At 37.4% G+C, this 15020-nt stretch overlaps 3 protein-coding genes across 3 annotated transcripts; 1 reads left to right on the forward strand and 2 right to left on the reverse strand.

Annotated features, from left to right (window-relative positions):
• The first annotated feature begins 6349 nt into the window (after positions 1 to 6349).
• Positions 6350 to 9203, forward strand: LOC113325308. The gene is made up of 7 exons (XM_026573507.1): positions 6350 to 6480; positions 6625 to 7156; positions 7249 to 7401; positions 7530 to 7625; positions 7804 to 7851; positions 8065 to 8510; positions 8583 to 9203. Exons 3-7 carry the CDS (start codon positions 7263 to 7265, stop codon positions 9201 to 9203), a joined length of 1350 nt encoding a protein of 449 aa, XP_026429292.1. The 5' UTR covers positions 6350 to 6480; positions 6625 to 7156; positions 7249 to 7262.
• A 126-nt stretch (positions 9204 to 9329) lies between these two features.
• Positions 9330 to 10959, reverse strand: LOC113320953. Its single transcript, XM_026568855.1, has one exon. The coding sequence runs from the start codon at positions 10834 to 10836 to the stop codon at positions 9415 to 9417; it is 1422 nt and encodes a 473-aa protein (XP_026424640.1). The 5' UTR covers positions 10837 to 10959; the 3' UTR covers positions 9330 to 9414.
• Positions 10960 to 13068: 2109 nt separating this feature from the next.
• LOC113320954 (RING-H2 finger protein ATL67-like) lies at positions 13069 to 14291 on the reverse strand. The gene has a single exon (XM_026568856.1). It carries the CDS (start codon positions 14075 to 14077, stop codon positions 13358 to 13360), a length of 720 nt encoding a protein of 239 aa, XP_026424641.1. The 5' UTR covers positions 14078 to 14291; the 3' UTR covers positions 13069 to 13357.
• Between the last annotated feature and the right edge of the window lie 729 nt (positions 14292 to 15020).

The raw sequence follows: 15020 nt of genomic DNA on the forward strand, positions 1-15020 counted from the left end.
CATAACCGATAGTCAAATATATTCTTTAGTTACTTGTAAGGCTAGTGGAATTGTTTGGATGATATCCGGAACCTGTGGGTGCCCTTATAGATTGCGAAAGCACACTAGCTGGGGATATTTTAGAAAGTTGTCCAGTAATATTGACATCCATTGGTTAGTCCTAAGGGACCTAAATTTCACTTTATCCGAGGAGGAAAAAAATGGGGAAAATAGGGTAGAACAAACGGAGAGTCTTTTTTCAATAACTTAATCAATGAAGCTGATCTGATGGACCTGGGCTTTGTGGGTTACCCATTTACCTGGTCAAACAAGAGATAAAGTCAAGAATTCATAGAAGCTAGACTGGATAGAGCTCTAGCTAACCCCAGATGGTTGAATATCTACCCTAGAGCCCTAGTTTACCACCTTACTCCTATAGGATCCGACCATAGTCTTATTCTTCTCAGATCCTCCCCAAGCTGGAAAGATGGAGCTAAACCCTTCAAATTTTTTGGAATCTACTTTGAATAACCCTCTTGTTTCCAAGTTATTGAGGAGGCTTGGGATTTTGAACCAGGAGGTTCAACAGCTTTCCAAGTCGTGTCTAAACTCAAAAATGTGAAACACAAAATCAAAATCTGGAATATAGATTTCTTTGGAAACATCCAACAAAACATCAAAACCTCAACCATGCTAAGAACAATCTCCACCTCCAAGATAATAATCCTAGGTTTTTAAACATTCAACAAGATTTGGAGAAATGGTACAACTACGAAGAAGGTTTCTGTAAAACCAAAGCAACAGATTATAATCTCCATCTGGGAGACCAAAACACATGGTAATTTCACTCCACAACCACTTATAGGGCCAGAAAACTCAGAATAGAATCTATTCAAAAGAATGATGAATCTTGGAGCACAGATAAAAAAGGATTAGAGGAAACTTTCCACAATCACTTTTCCTCTATGGCCACATCTTCAAAACATAACATTAGTGCTCAACTAGAGAATCTCATTCCCAAATGCTTAAATGATTTAGACAATGAGAAATTTATGGCCATTCCTTCCGAACAAGAAATTAAACTCATAGTATTTGATATGCACCCTAATAAATTCCCAGGCCCAGATGGTTTTCCAGCAATTTTCTCCAAAATAATTGGTTCCTTAGAAAATATGAACTCATCAAAATGATTCAAGATTTCTTCTCCACTAAACACATATTGAAAGACTTCAACTCCACTTTTATCACTCTAGTCCCCGAAATTGAATACCCCACCACCCCAAAAGATTTTAGACCCATCTCCTTGTGCAACACCATATATAAAATAATCTCAAAACTTTTGGCCGGTAGAATGAAGCCTTTTCTGGATAATCTCATCTCCCCATACCAATCTGCTTTTGTCCCTGGCAGACAAATAGCAGATAATATCATTATAGCCCATGGGATTATACATACTATGAGAATAGAGAGGAAAAAACAAAAGAAAAAAGGCTACATGGGCCTCAAAATTGATATGTCTAAAGCCTTTGATCGCGTGGAATTGAATTTTCTCACCAAAATTAAGGAACAAATGGGCTTCTGCAAAAACTGGATAGATCTTATCTACCAATGCATAAGAACAACCTCAAGTGTTGTCCTTGTTAATGGCACCCCAACGGGCTTTTTCAAACCTACTAGAGGACTCATACAGGGGGACCCCCTTTCACCATACTTATTCATTATTTGTATGGAGGCCCTTTCAAGAGTGTTGCAAGAAGCTGAACAACAAAAGTTGATTAGTGGTGTAAAATTTGGCACCACAAATCTTGATGGAGGCACCCCCGCTCCCTAATCTCTCACCTACTTTTCGCAGATGATTGCCTAATCTTTGAAAAAGTTGGAAAGAAAAAATGTAAAAATCTTGTCCACATCCTAGAACTATTCAGTAATGGATCGGGTCAACTGACAAACTATGAAAAACTTGGAGCATTTTTTAGCAACTCGGTGAATGGAGAGATTAGAAAAGTTTTGGAAATACTAAAAGTTCGAAGAATCAAGTTGGATGATAAATATCTAGGAGTACCACTGTTCACACACCAATCTAAAGTAAAACGTTTCATCTCGATTCTGGAAAAGCTGAAAGTACGCCTTAGAGGGTGGAGTAGCAAACTCCTTTCCCCAGCAGGACGAAAATTTTGTATCAAACATGTCGCTGATACCATTGCAACTTATCAAATGACATGCTTTGTCATACCCAAAGAAATAACAAAGAAAGTGGATACTCTATATGGAACTTTTTGGTGGGGCCATTCCCCTGAAATCAATAGAGGATGGTGCCCTAAATCTTGGAACTCAATCTGTATCCCCATAGAGTATGGGGGTCTAGGTCTCAAAAAATCTGAACAATTTAACCTGGCCATGATAACTAAAACGGCTTGGAGAATGATACAAAACCCGGTTTCTCTCACTTCCAAAGTGTTAAAAGCTAAATATTTCCAAATCGCCCCCCACTCACCCTAAAAACCACGAAACAAAATTGTTCTTGGTTCTGGAAAGGTCTGTGGAAGGGCATTCAAATTATTCAAAAAGAGGCTGTCTGGAAAATCGGAGATGGCAAGGATATTCATCTCTGGACTGATAACTGGATACCACTCAACTTCCCGAACATTATCGAAAGAAGGAACATTAAACCCCTCCTAACCAACACTTTGAAAATGGTTAGCGATATACTGCTGCCAGATGCCAAAAATTGGAATGAGAATTTCCTCAATCAAGTCCTACCACGCAATGTGGTGGAAAATATTCTTGCTATCAATCTAAACCATCGTGCTAATCCTAAGGACACCCTAATCTGGCCTCACACTGGCAAAGGCCAGCTGACAGCTAAATATGTGTATGAATACTTGATAAAGGAAAGAGCTACACTCATATGCAAAACTCCTCTCCCACCTCAAAACCCAATCTGGAAGAAAATTTGGTCCCTTGATGTTCTGCCTAGAATCAGAGTCTTTGTTTGGAAATGTTATGGTGGTATCCTACCAGTTAGCAGTAAAATACGTAGATGGATCACCACCATTCACAAAACTTGTACCCTGTGTGGCCACCCCAATGAAACTGATTCCCATACCCTTCTGACTTTCCCTTACAGTTGTTCTGTCTGGTTCGGAGTGCATTGTAGGTTAGACAATCTTAACATAAGTCTTCAAAACTGGATTCAATCTTGGATCTCCAACACATCTACCAGTCCAGTTTCGGGTATCCAATGGAATCAGCTCTATGCTCTTACAGCTTGGCACATCTGGAAAGCTCGATGCCTAAAAACCTTCCAACAAAAGCTACAACCTCCTGGTACTACCATTCATCTGGTTAAAACTCATACCCAACCCAGCAAAACCAAACACTTGGATCAATCCTATAACATAACTCCAATCTTGGAGCAGCTGATCCATTTACAAACTGTGAAACAACCACCCAAATTAACCATGCACTGCTACACCTGCTGGAAAGACCAATCTCAAAATGCTATTGTGCTAAATGTTTTGACAGATGAACAAGGAGCAACAAAAGAAGGATGGACCTGCCAAAGAGCAGTGAGCTCTCTACAACAAAGTGCAATGGTGGGGATCATTGAAGCTCTCAAATGGCATCAACACAACAAGTACAGGACCTGCAAATATTGAATTCGCTGACCCGAAGCTGATGAAGATCTTGAGGACAAAAATGGAAAACCCCCCAACAAATAACCAACATTTTGCAGTTTGAAGATAACATCGCACTTCGTACTTATTTTCGGCAATTTAATTGTAATTCCCTAAGCCAGGAATGGAAGACTAAACTTCATGCCATGGCCGCAACTTATGCCTCTTCTTATGGTGAAGACTATGTTTTATCATCTACTTCGGTCTGTAATATGTATGACTCTACCATGGCTGCTCAGAATTCTCAGAGAAGCTAGTTTTTCTAATATAAGGCAGTTTCAAGAAGAAGAAAAAATTGTAGCCCTTTCAAGGGTAAGACTTTGGAGTCAATAAAGAAAACATCTTTTTTCCCGTGGACGTAGGTCTTCATGGCCGAACCACGTTATATGCTTGTGTTAATCTTTACTTTTCATGTTCTTTACATCTTGTCTATCTTGAATCTTGAATGTTTTGGTAGTTTATAACCTTTAGATTTATTTGAGTGTAGTCATCAGAAAAGATGCAACTATAAACCATTAGGTCTGAACTCACTGAGATCTTTTGGGGTTTTAAAAGATGAGTTTTGTTTAGTTCGGGTAATAAAATTTTGGATTGTTGAGACCATTTGGTATAGTTAAGGTCCAATTATGCTTGTAAAAGAACCATTTTTTAGGGACCATGGTTTTTTTTGGGGGACCATGGTCTTATTAGGCCAACCTCCCTATACTTATAAGGGGTGTCCTGAAGTTAGGTAAATACACATTTATTTGTTACTTTAATTTAAATTAAAACTAACTTAATAACTATATAAATCTAATCATATACATCTAATCTAAATGAATTTATTAACCAAAATCAAAATCAAAATCAAAAATGGGAGGGGAAATTGAAATTTTTTAGTTTTGAAAAAAAAAATTCTCTTCTTCTTCTCTCTTTCCTTGACGTTCCTCGTTCGATTGAAAACCCCATCAATCTTTTTAATTGGTTCTTTGATTGGGAAAATTGAGTAGAAATCATCAAAATATGGTTTAAATGGAAGTTAAAGTGGCATGTTCGGTTAGGATTAGTTTTAAAAAAACTAGTTTTGTAACCGAACATTCTGAAACCAAGAACACGAAGAACACTTCGGTTATCACGAATTTAATTTTTCGTAACCGAACTCCGAGTTCGGTTGGTTCGCAAGAAATAGTTTTAACCGAACTCCTCATTGAATACCAATATATCGTGTTCGGTTGATCCCCAAAAAATTCTAAAACTAATTAGTAACCGAACTCTACCCATAATACAAAAAAAAAAAAAAGTGTAACTCAACTGTTTTATTTTTCCCACTATGTTGATTTATGATTTAACCGAACTTTGCCTACTATGTTCGGTTGGTTCGCAAAAAATTCTAAAATTATCTAGTAACCGAACTCTACCTATATTACAAAAAGAAAAAAAAAATCCAATGTAACCGAACTGTGTTATTTTACCTACTATGTTGAGTTTCAATTTAACCGAACTTGTCCCACTATGTTCGGTTTGTTCGCAAAAAATCTTAACAAACCGAACTCTTCACTAATTGCATACATGTGGAGTTCGGTTAGATATGTTGTTGGGTTAAAGTTTGTGAACCAACTGAACATTACTCTGTAAATCCTATAAACAAAGTTCGGTAACATGTTTGTTAACCGAACGACTAAAAACCTCCATTAAAGAGGGAGTTTGGTAACCTGCGTGTTTGGAAAAAGTAACCGAACTACACTTTCAGATGAGTTCGGTAACCTGTTCTTCACATAAGGTAACCGAACAAGCCCAACTCTACTCTAAAAATTTACAGTTTTTTGAAAATTTGGAGTAATTCAACCAACATTATCTAAGTTTAAAGCATACCTGGGTACCCAAATACTCTTCCTCCGGTTGTGGTTGGTAAAATCGATCGTTTTTCATGTTTTCCTTCTTCATCTTCTCTAACTTTACTCTCTCAATAATTCTACTTCTTTTAAAAAAACCATCTGATTTTTTAATCTCACTAATTATCTTTAACTTAATCATTTTACTAATCATGACAGTAACTATTATTAACACTAACTAATCATTACCAAAATTAATCAGGAGGGTAATTTAGGTATTAATATAAATATCTAGATAAGGGATGACCTAGATTTACTTCTAATGTTTTACCCAAAATAAAATCATGGTCCCCATAAAAAACCATGATCCCAAAAAACGGTTCTTGTAAAAACATACTGGAAACCCATCGGGACGGGGGACCTATTGGGCTTCATATTTTAACTATACAAAAAAATTGCATCATTATCAGGGATTCTAATCAATACAGTATTATCAGATTCAGAAATCACAGGCGCAATATGCACAAAAGTATCAGGATCTAAAGCATCAGACGGAGCAGTAAACAATTGAGCAAAAATGATTAGCCAACACAACAGCAAAACTATCATACGGCACTTGTTTTGATTTGATAATTAATTGACTTTTGAGTTCATTTAACCCGACAATAAGGACAACTCATGTGATGCATATCCAGGATTCCAGATATGGATGAGACATTTAAAGTAAACAAAGACCCCAGGCCACGAACATAATATTTCTTATATATACCGTGATTTTCATCTGCAAGGAAGCTGCAGCTATTTTATTATCCACATTATATGTGGAGATGCCAATATGTAGTTTGACTATTTAAATACAGTCTCCAAATGCTAATCAGAGATCTACTTCATTACAGAGAAACAAAATCAATTGATCAGTAAACACTAATTTCTAAGTTCTAACACAAGATCAACATCGAAACAAGGCCAGCCGCTCCTTCCTATTGCAATTTATGGCCGCATTTCCTTGTCAGGTAAATCTACTAATCTTGATGCAGCTCGATGTGACAATCAAAAAAATATTCATCTTTTTGGAATTGGCTGGATCCAGGGAGCCATGCAGCTTTATTAGGAAATTTGGTTAAGTTAAACTCCTTTCTATTGTTATATATATGCAGGTTAGGTTTGAAGTGATTGATAGAAGGCCAACGACAGCGGATCTCAATAAGTACCTACCGTTGTCCCACGCAGCAAAGGAAGGTGACTGGGAAAAGGCTGATAAATTCATTTCCATTGACGGGAATGAAGTTGGTGCACGGATTACAATCTCCTCTGACACGGCCTTGCATATAGCTGCACTTGAAGGACACTTCAAGTTTGTGAAAAAGCTTGTGGAAATCATGACACCTGAACAACTCGGGTTGCAAAACTTCGACGGTGAAACTGCACTTCAAGGTGCCGTAATTGCTGGAAACATTGAATCTGTTAAAGAAATTGTGGGAAAGAATCCAAACTTGACATGCATACCTGATAATTTCAATTGCATTCCGCTTCTAAATGCTGCTAATCATGCTTCACTGAAGAAACAAAAGAAGGCCTTGATCAACTATCTGTACAACGTTATGAGAAAAAATAATTTCAATCCGAGTCCTTTCTCCGGTGATTTGGGTCGTTGAATAATATGTAGTATAATTGGGTGTGGTTTTTATGGTGAGTAGTGATCATATTCATAACCAAATCCATTAACGAATCAATTACATGTATAGATATAATATGTGCTTACTGTTTTGTTTAATGTGTAGATATTGCCCATAATATGATCGAAATGTACCCAGAATTGGCTACCGAAGCAGATCCTAGAGGGAAGGGTGCTTGTGCATTAGAAATGATGGCTACATGCGATGATTTTCTAAGTAGAAATGAGCTGACATTCTGGGATCGTATGGTTTACTCATGTCAGTGTAACGCATTTTCTTTTTTCTTTTCTTTTCTCAACTTTTTTTTACAAGTTAAGCACGACTTGCAGCAGGAAAAACCAATTTTTGAGGCAACCTCGACTCACTATGTACTGTAATTATGTCAGTGTATTTTCCTTCTACTACGCCTGCCATCAATTCCCAACGCGACATGGATCCGGAGAAGCCTTTGAAGTGTTTAAGCATTCCCGTTTCAGCAAGAGGTACGCCACATTTCCTTTACAGTGTAAAAATTCTAAGCATGGCAAGGATGTCTAGAATAACAATTACCAGTCATAATGCATATTTATGTAATGCAATGCACACGGCATAAACTACACCCTTTGCAAAGTTAGCCATGTAAGTTTGTCCTGAAGTTTTTATTGTTTGATTCTATTTCAGTGTGTCATCAGATGGGTCAAGTAATCCGGAAAGTTGCAAAAGAAATAGGTAATTCGCTAATGCTACATGCAATACTACTATTTTTATAACCGTGCCCGGAGAAGCGTTAGCTTAAAATTGGAATGTGCACGTAGATCCAACTCTTAAATAAACCACAAACGGCGAAGCATGTATGATACGATCTGAGAGATGAATCAAGCTCAGGAATTAGGACGAGTGCCCTTGTCCCTTTTCTAACTAAGGGCCGTCTCTTAATTGCAGTTCCAGGAGTCAAAGTATGCACGTTACAAATGAAGCATGAAGAAGCTGTAAAATTGATGAAATTCATTTTGGAAACAATGAATTCTTCAATGAATAGCAAACAAGTCATAGAGTATTTCAGCGCTACAGGCATCTTAAATACTGCTGCAAAGTTTGGAACAATGGAATTCGTAAAGGAGTGTTTAGAAACCTTTCCTGGTCTAAATTGGGTTAAAATGGGTATAGCTAAAAGAGATATATTTTACAGTGCAATTTGCGAACGACAAGAAAAGATGTTCACTTTCTTATGCAATGTGCCTGGGTATAAGCGGAAGATGCTTGCCACACTGGACATATATGATTCTAATATTTTGCATATGGCTTCATGGTACGAAACTCCTTCGCCATTCATAACTACATTCCCTTGTATAGTTCTGCGGGTTCAACGAGATCTCCAATGGTTTAAGGTAAGAGACTCAAGGCAATCGATAACCTACTATAAATAGTACTTGTAATTATTAACAACTTTTTGTGCGCAGGAGGTGGAAAGTTTTGTACCGCCAGCATACAAGATACATAAAAACGATAAAGGAGATACTCCACAGGAAGTATTCATACAATGTCACAAAGGTGCATTTGCAGAAGCGGAGAAATGGATGAAAGATACATCCCAATCATGTGCATTTGTATCCGCACTGGTAGCTACAGTTGTTTTCGCTGCAACTTTTACAGCGCCCGGTGGCTATTTCAGTGACAATGATAGCAATAACAGAGGCATCCCAGTTTTCTTGTACAAGGATTCATTCGTAGTGTTTGCGGTGGCAACTGCGGTGGCTCTATTCTCTTCGACTTCATCACTTCTTTTGTTCTTAGCTCTCTTAACATCAGAATATAAGCATGATGATTTCCTCAAAACTATCCCCAAAAAGTTTATGTTCGGGCTTGGAACTCTTTTCGTGTCTGTAATTTCCCTGATGGTAGCCTTGAGTGCCACACTTTGCATTTTACTTGGACGTAGATTCCCATGGCTTCCAATTCCTTTGTCTCTAGTTGCAGCCATCCCTATTTGTTTGTTTTTATGGACATACGTTCCATTATTTACCACAATGGTTCATTGTGCATATGGGCGCAACATCTTTAGTAAAATAAAGCAGGGATGATAAGGTTATAAACTGGCTCTTGTTGGATTTCTTTACTTCCGTTCTTGTATATTCAAGATGGCTATTCAACATACTGAAAACTGTAACGAGCTATCTATCTTTATTCAGCAAATTCACCGAGGCATGTCACAAAACGTACTACAATGAAGGAATGTGTAAAAATGGAGAAAAAGAAAGCTGATAACAGTTGATGGAGATTTCCGAAGCAGCATCAAAATGGCCTTGGGGGCTTTTCAAGTATCGCTGAGAAGAACACTTCTCGGTCGTCATCTTTATCGAGCTTAGGCACAACAACGAATTTATGTTTCTTATATCTAAGTATCTTGAATGTCTCCAGATAATTTCTCAAATCATGTTTCAAACAAAAGAAACTATCAATCCAAAGTAAACCACCAGGTCTTAAAACTCTATCCATATCATACAACACAAAGTCTAGAAACATGTAATCAATCCATCCGTCTAGAAATCTCGTCGTGTGTATGATATCGAGAGTGTTATCGAAGAACGGTAGTCGTTGGTTTATAGTCAAGTAAAGCGGGATTAGTCCTCGAAGAGCAATCATTTCACTAAAAGGAGCTCCAAAATTGATTGTAGCTGTAACTATAGTAACATTGAACTCCCTCATTCTTGCAGCAAAACTTCCTGTCCCAGCACTGAAATCCAATCCAATCCTGATCTCCCCCGGTTTAATATTTAGCACCTCGGGTATCAGAAAATCCGCAGTGGTGTTCAATCTGGGGTCTAGAGCAACAGGTTGAATCCATCTAGGCTTTTCATGGTGGGTAAGGTTGAAACAATCTGCACATTTGAAGAACCCTTTTCTTGAAGTATTGCTAGCTAAACATGTGAAATTCTTGCATCTGTACCCGCTCCAACGGACATTTCGATCATCAGGAAGCTTCCACAGCGACTCATTAATCGGGTACGGTTTGTAATACAGTTTTGGAGCTCTCGAAAAACACCTCCGCCTAGGAAGCGGATCGCAGCCATGAACCATCAACTTTTGTGCAAGTTTCCAATCATCTTTGCAGATATCTCCAACATCATAATCCATATACTCTTGCAAATCACTCTTCATTGAAAAACAAGCATGTCCTATACTAGTAAATGTTCCATTAGCTCCCATGAAATTCTGCTTGCCAAGTCTATTTGGCTTAATCTTAACATACTTTCTAATCTCTTCTGTTAAGAAATAATTTGCCGGTTCTACGGCTTCTTCACTACTTTTCGCTAAAGGGTGAACCACTCTTTCCAAATTTTCCATCTCAAATTGTGTAACAGGCACTTGAGCTGATTTAAGCACACCTAATATATCTGCAAGGAAAGTATTGTACCTCAATGCTGCTGATTCAGTTGGTGCATCTTTCATATTTCTCATCTCTTCTTCAATCTTCCGAATAACGGCTTGTATAGTCTTGTTTGCTGCAGAGCTTTCGGTTCCTCCTCCTCCTCCTTGTGTCTCAGAATGGTCAGATTTGCATAAGGATTCAGTGTTGATGAGAGAACTAGGAGAGTAGAATCTGGATATGGTTGCAAGACTAAGGACGAGAGCAAAGAAACCTAATGCAAAGATGAAACTTTGTATCCCTCCTTTCCATATCCCTAACTTGTTAAAAATACTTGAATTCCTCATTGTTTTCCCTCCTTCAAAACTAGTATTGATTCAATGAGAACAAGAACAATCCAAACAGGGTTCAATCCCCTAAAATGACATAAGAAGATAGATGATCACAGATAGAGAGAGATCACCTGGAGACTTTTCCAGATTCTTGAGATATTTGAAGATGGGAAATGAAGTTGTTGTTTGTTTTTTTTTTTGCTCAGCTTTGAGAGTAGACTTTACTCCACCATTCTTTGGAAGCTAGAGCATTCTTCAAGCCTTTGTTATGTGCAGTGTAAGGCATTCTCAGGCATCATCCTCTCTAAGATCAGTTGCAATTTCCAAGGCATTCATGCATATGCTAATGATGATATTCCAGTACTTTGTCTCTTGTACAAACAAACAATGGAGCAGTGAAGTTCATCTCAAGCATTCACAGGAATGCCACATCAACAACACTGTTTCTGAAACAACTTTTTTGTGGATTTGGGGTTTAGGATGATGCAAAAGAAAAACTTTTGGACACCAGTGTGTAGATCTTTTGACTACCTTGTCCGAGTATGAGTTCAGTTCACTGGACCAATCTAATGTTCCGTCTCCAAGAAGAGTAGACCCACATGGCACAGGAAGAAGAAGATTCAAAAGCTGAAATTGTGCTGGAAACAGGGAACACATGGTGGGGGGTGGGGTTCCATAAAGTAAGTAAGACCAATAACCAATGCATTGACTTTGTTCTTGAACATCTCAAACTCAAACCCTTTGAATATTTTATGTTTGGAGGACTGAAAAAATCTGAAAAGAAATAGGGTTTTACTTGGGATTAGATTTGATTTGATTCTGATTTTGTTGATAAGGAATGGAAGCCTGAAACAGAACATATTATGGGGCAGCTGTTGGTCTTCACTATTAGAAGAATCCATTCACACTAAAACACTCTTATTCAAATGAAATCATGCTTTCTTGAAAATACTAGCCACAAGTAATAAATGTCATTCTCCCCTTTCAGCCTTATACCAAATCAAACTAAAGTATTTTTCTTTTTCCGGTAGCAAATATCGGGTAGACTAGAGATTATCTCATAAATATATAACATAGTTTTTACGCCAGCCTGTCAAGCCTTGCACAACCCACACTACGGCAGACTTATACCATCTGTTAAAAAAATCTCAGCCTGAAAAATCTAGCAAAATCTACTATGTTATGTCAAATTTATACCCACGTGTTTCAAATCTCAGCCAGAAAAACTTGATAGAATTCACTATGTTCCATCTATTTGAGATTTTTTGAGGTGATTAGTTTTCACCATTGAACTGCATTATCTCCAAATACAAAAGAACAACACATGGTGAACACATTAAAAGCACCAATCAAGCCTTACAAATTCTAGACCTATCTTGTTCAAGTCCTTGATCCATATTAGTACTTACTGGTCCAATAATATAAGAAAATGAGTGGACTTGAAAGCGGTCCATGTGACTCTTAACTAACAGTAATGAATATGAGAGTTGAATTTTCTCAACTTCTTCTCCTCTCGATGTTATGCTTTTTGGTGACAAACCCTGTGATCAAAGACCTAGTTGAATGTGATCTTTCATTCAAATGTCAATTTTTCTAATCTCATCAAACTGCACTTGTGTGTATGTCATAGACAAACAGGTTAAAAACAAACTACTGAAGTTGCACAAGAAAATTGCCACTGCATACAGTCTCTGTAGCTATTATGATACTACTGTACTGCAAGAAAGTAAAAACCAAATCTCTGCAAGTGCAATGCAAAGGCAAACTATCTGCATCATCAGCTCGAGTAATCCGAACAACCTAAGTCGTCCTAGTAGCTTATAGCTTATGACAACACTGCAATAACCCCAATTCGCTTTCTTTCAATCGGTCTTACAATCAGTTTTAGTACCAATGTAACAATTCACATCACACCAACAAGTTAGCTGAATGTCATCCTAGTAAGAATACTAAGAATTTCTCTGCAAACTCCATTTCGCCTACATTGAATTTCAGTGTCTCAACATGTCCAACAATGAATGTTGCACAATAAGATGCCCAACACGAAGAAAACGAAAGAACAGTACAATTCTACATGATTCAATCTCATAATCTAGTAAAATTCAGCACAATTAGATGCCCAATACGAAGAATTCGAAAGAACAGTAGAATTCTACATGACTCAATCACATAATCTAGTGAATTTCGGCAGAGTTAGATGCCCAATACGAAAAAAAATCTACAATAGTAAAAGATTCAATCACACAATCTAGTAAATTTCAGCACAATTAGATGCCCCCAATACGAAAAAAAATCTAAAGAACACTAAAATTGTACATGATTCAATCACTAACAATCTACTAAATTTCAGCACAATTCAACAAATTGACAGAACCCCATTACTAAAGAACTCAAAATAAGTAAACCCCATAAGAATTCAGTGAACCACAAAATTTATACATAATCAAGACACCAAAATGAAAAAAATAAAAAACAACCCAAAACTAGTACTAGAAATCACCAAAGAAAAAAATATAAAAGTAAGATTGGGGCTAGGCTACCTTCTTCGATTCCCAGCAGGATAATGAGAAAGAGGAACAAGTTCAGATAAAGGAGTAGACAATGGAGTTGGCAATGGAGAATTTCTACAAACAGGACATGACGGATTAAGCCTTAACCAGGCATCAACACACATAAGATGAAAATAATGTCTACAATCCGGCATCATCCTCAACATTTCACCATCTTTATAATCACATAAACAAATCGAACACACCGAATCATTTTCCTTCCCAAAATCCTTTTCATTTTTGCAATAACAAAACTTCGGATAAGAATTTATAACCATCTGATCAAGACCCATAACAATATTCTCCTCATCTGCTCGCATACCATTCTCCTCATCATCATCTTCAGCTACAAATATAATTCTCGGAAGTATAATCCCATTATTACTGTGACTCACATGATCACTCTGATGATGATGGTGTGATTGATGATTGTTGTTTCGGTTACGTGCACGGGCACGGCAACATACATAAGAAGCTAATAGCAGCGTCGAGAGGAGAACGAGAAAGCCTAGAGCAATAGCAATTGCATAACCCAGGCCTAAGTTGCTTAAGTTTTGCAAGAAATAATCACCGCCGCCAGATGGGTTTTGGTCACTGATGTTGTTGATGGTATAAGGACTGAAAGAATTGGGTGCCAAACTGGAGGGTATAACAGGAGTGGTGGTGGTGGAGGAAGCACTGGGGGTGGGGATAGGGGTGGTGGACATTTTGAAGGGGGGGAAGAGAGAAGAAGGGTTTTCTATTCTTCATTTTTGGGGGGAGGAGAGAGAAGGATATTTTTTTGAGGAGGAGGGGGAGGTGGTGGTGGTGGGTGGGTTTCCCCAGCTGCTGCATTAAATTCGAAGGTATCAATCAATTGAATTTATTTTTGTTTTGAATGGAAGAAATTGAATTGCATCCATACACCTTACACACCAGTGGACTGGGGACAGTGAGAGTGTGAGAGATTTTTTTGGAGAGGAGTATTAAATGGTGGTAGTGGGTTGGTGCCTGGTGTGGCCTGTGGAGTGGAGTGATCTTGTTTCTTTCTTTACAAAAGGAATTTTACTTTTGTGATCTTTCCTTTTTAATGTTTGAGACATTGAGTTAGTCTAAATCATGAGTGAAATTGGGACCTTAACAATCTTTTTTTAACTTTTCTGAGCTGTTGAATTAGAAGAGTTTGAACTTTGAATCATGATGGTTTTCTGGATGTTTCTGCTGATATGTTTATAGCATGTTAAGTTGTAAGCAAAATTATTTTGCTTGGCAGTAAATTATCTTATGTTATCTCTAACAGTCAATCTGAAATTTTATATCTAAACTAATTTTTGGATTCTTGACTTTCGGAGAGATGCGCTTACAAAGTGTTTGGCTTTTTGGGACCATGGTTATTTTGGGGACCATGATTTTATTTTGGGTAAAGACATTAGAAGTAAATCTAGGTCGCCCCTTATCTAGATATTTATATTAATACCTAAATTACCCTCTGATTAATTTTTTTGGTAATGATTAGTTAGTGTTAATAATAGTTAGTATAGTGATTACTAAAATGATTAAATTAAAGGTAATTAATGAGATTAAAAAATCAGATGGCTTTTTTTAAAAGAAGCAGAATTATTGAGAGAGTAAAGTTGGAGAAGATGAAGAAGGAAAACATGAAAAACAAAG

The sequence above is a fragment of the Papaver somniferum genome, chromosome 11 (assembly GCF_003573695.1).
Source record: "Papaver somniferum cultivar HN1 chromosome 11, ASM357369v1, whole genome shotgun sequence".
In the NCBI taxonomy this organism is placed as follows: domain Eukaryota; kingdom Viridiplantae; phylum Streptophyta; class Magnoliopsida; order Ranunculales; family Papaveraceae; genus Papaver; species Papaver somniferum.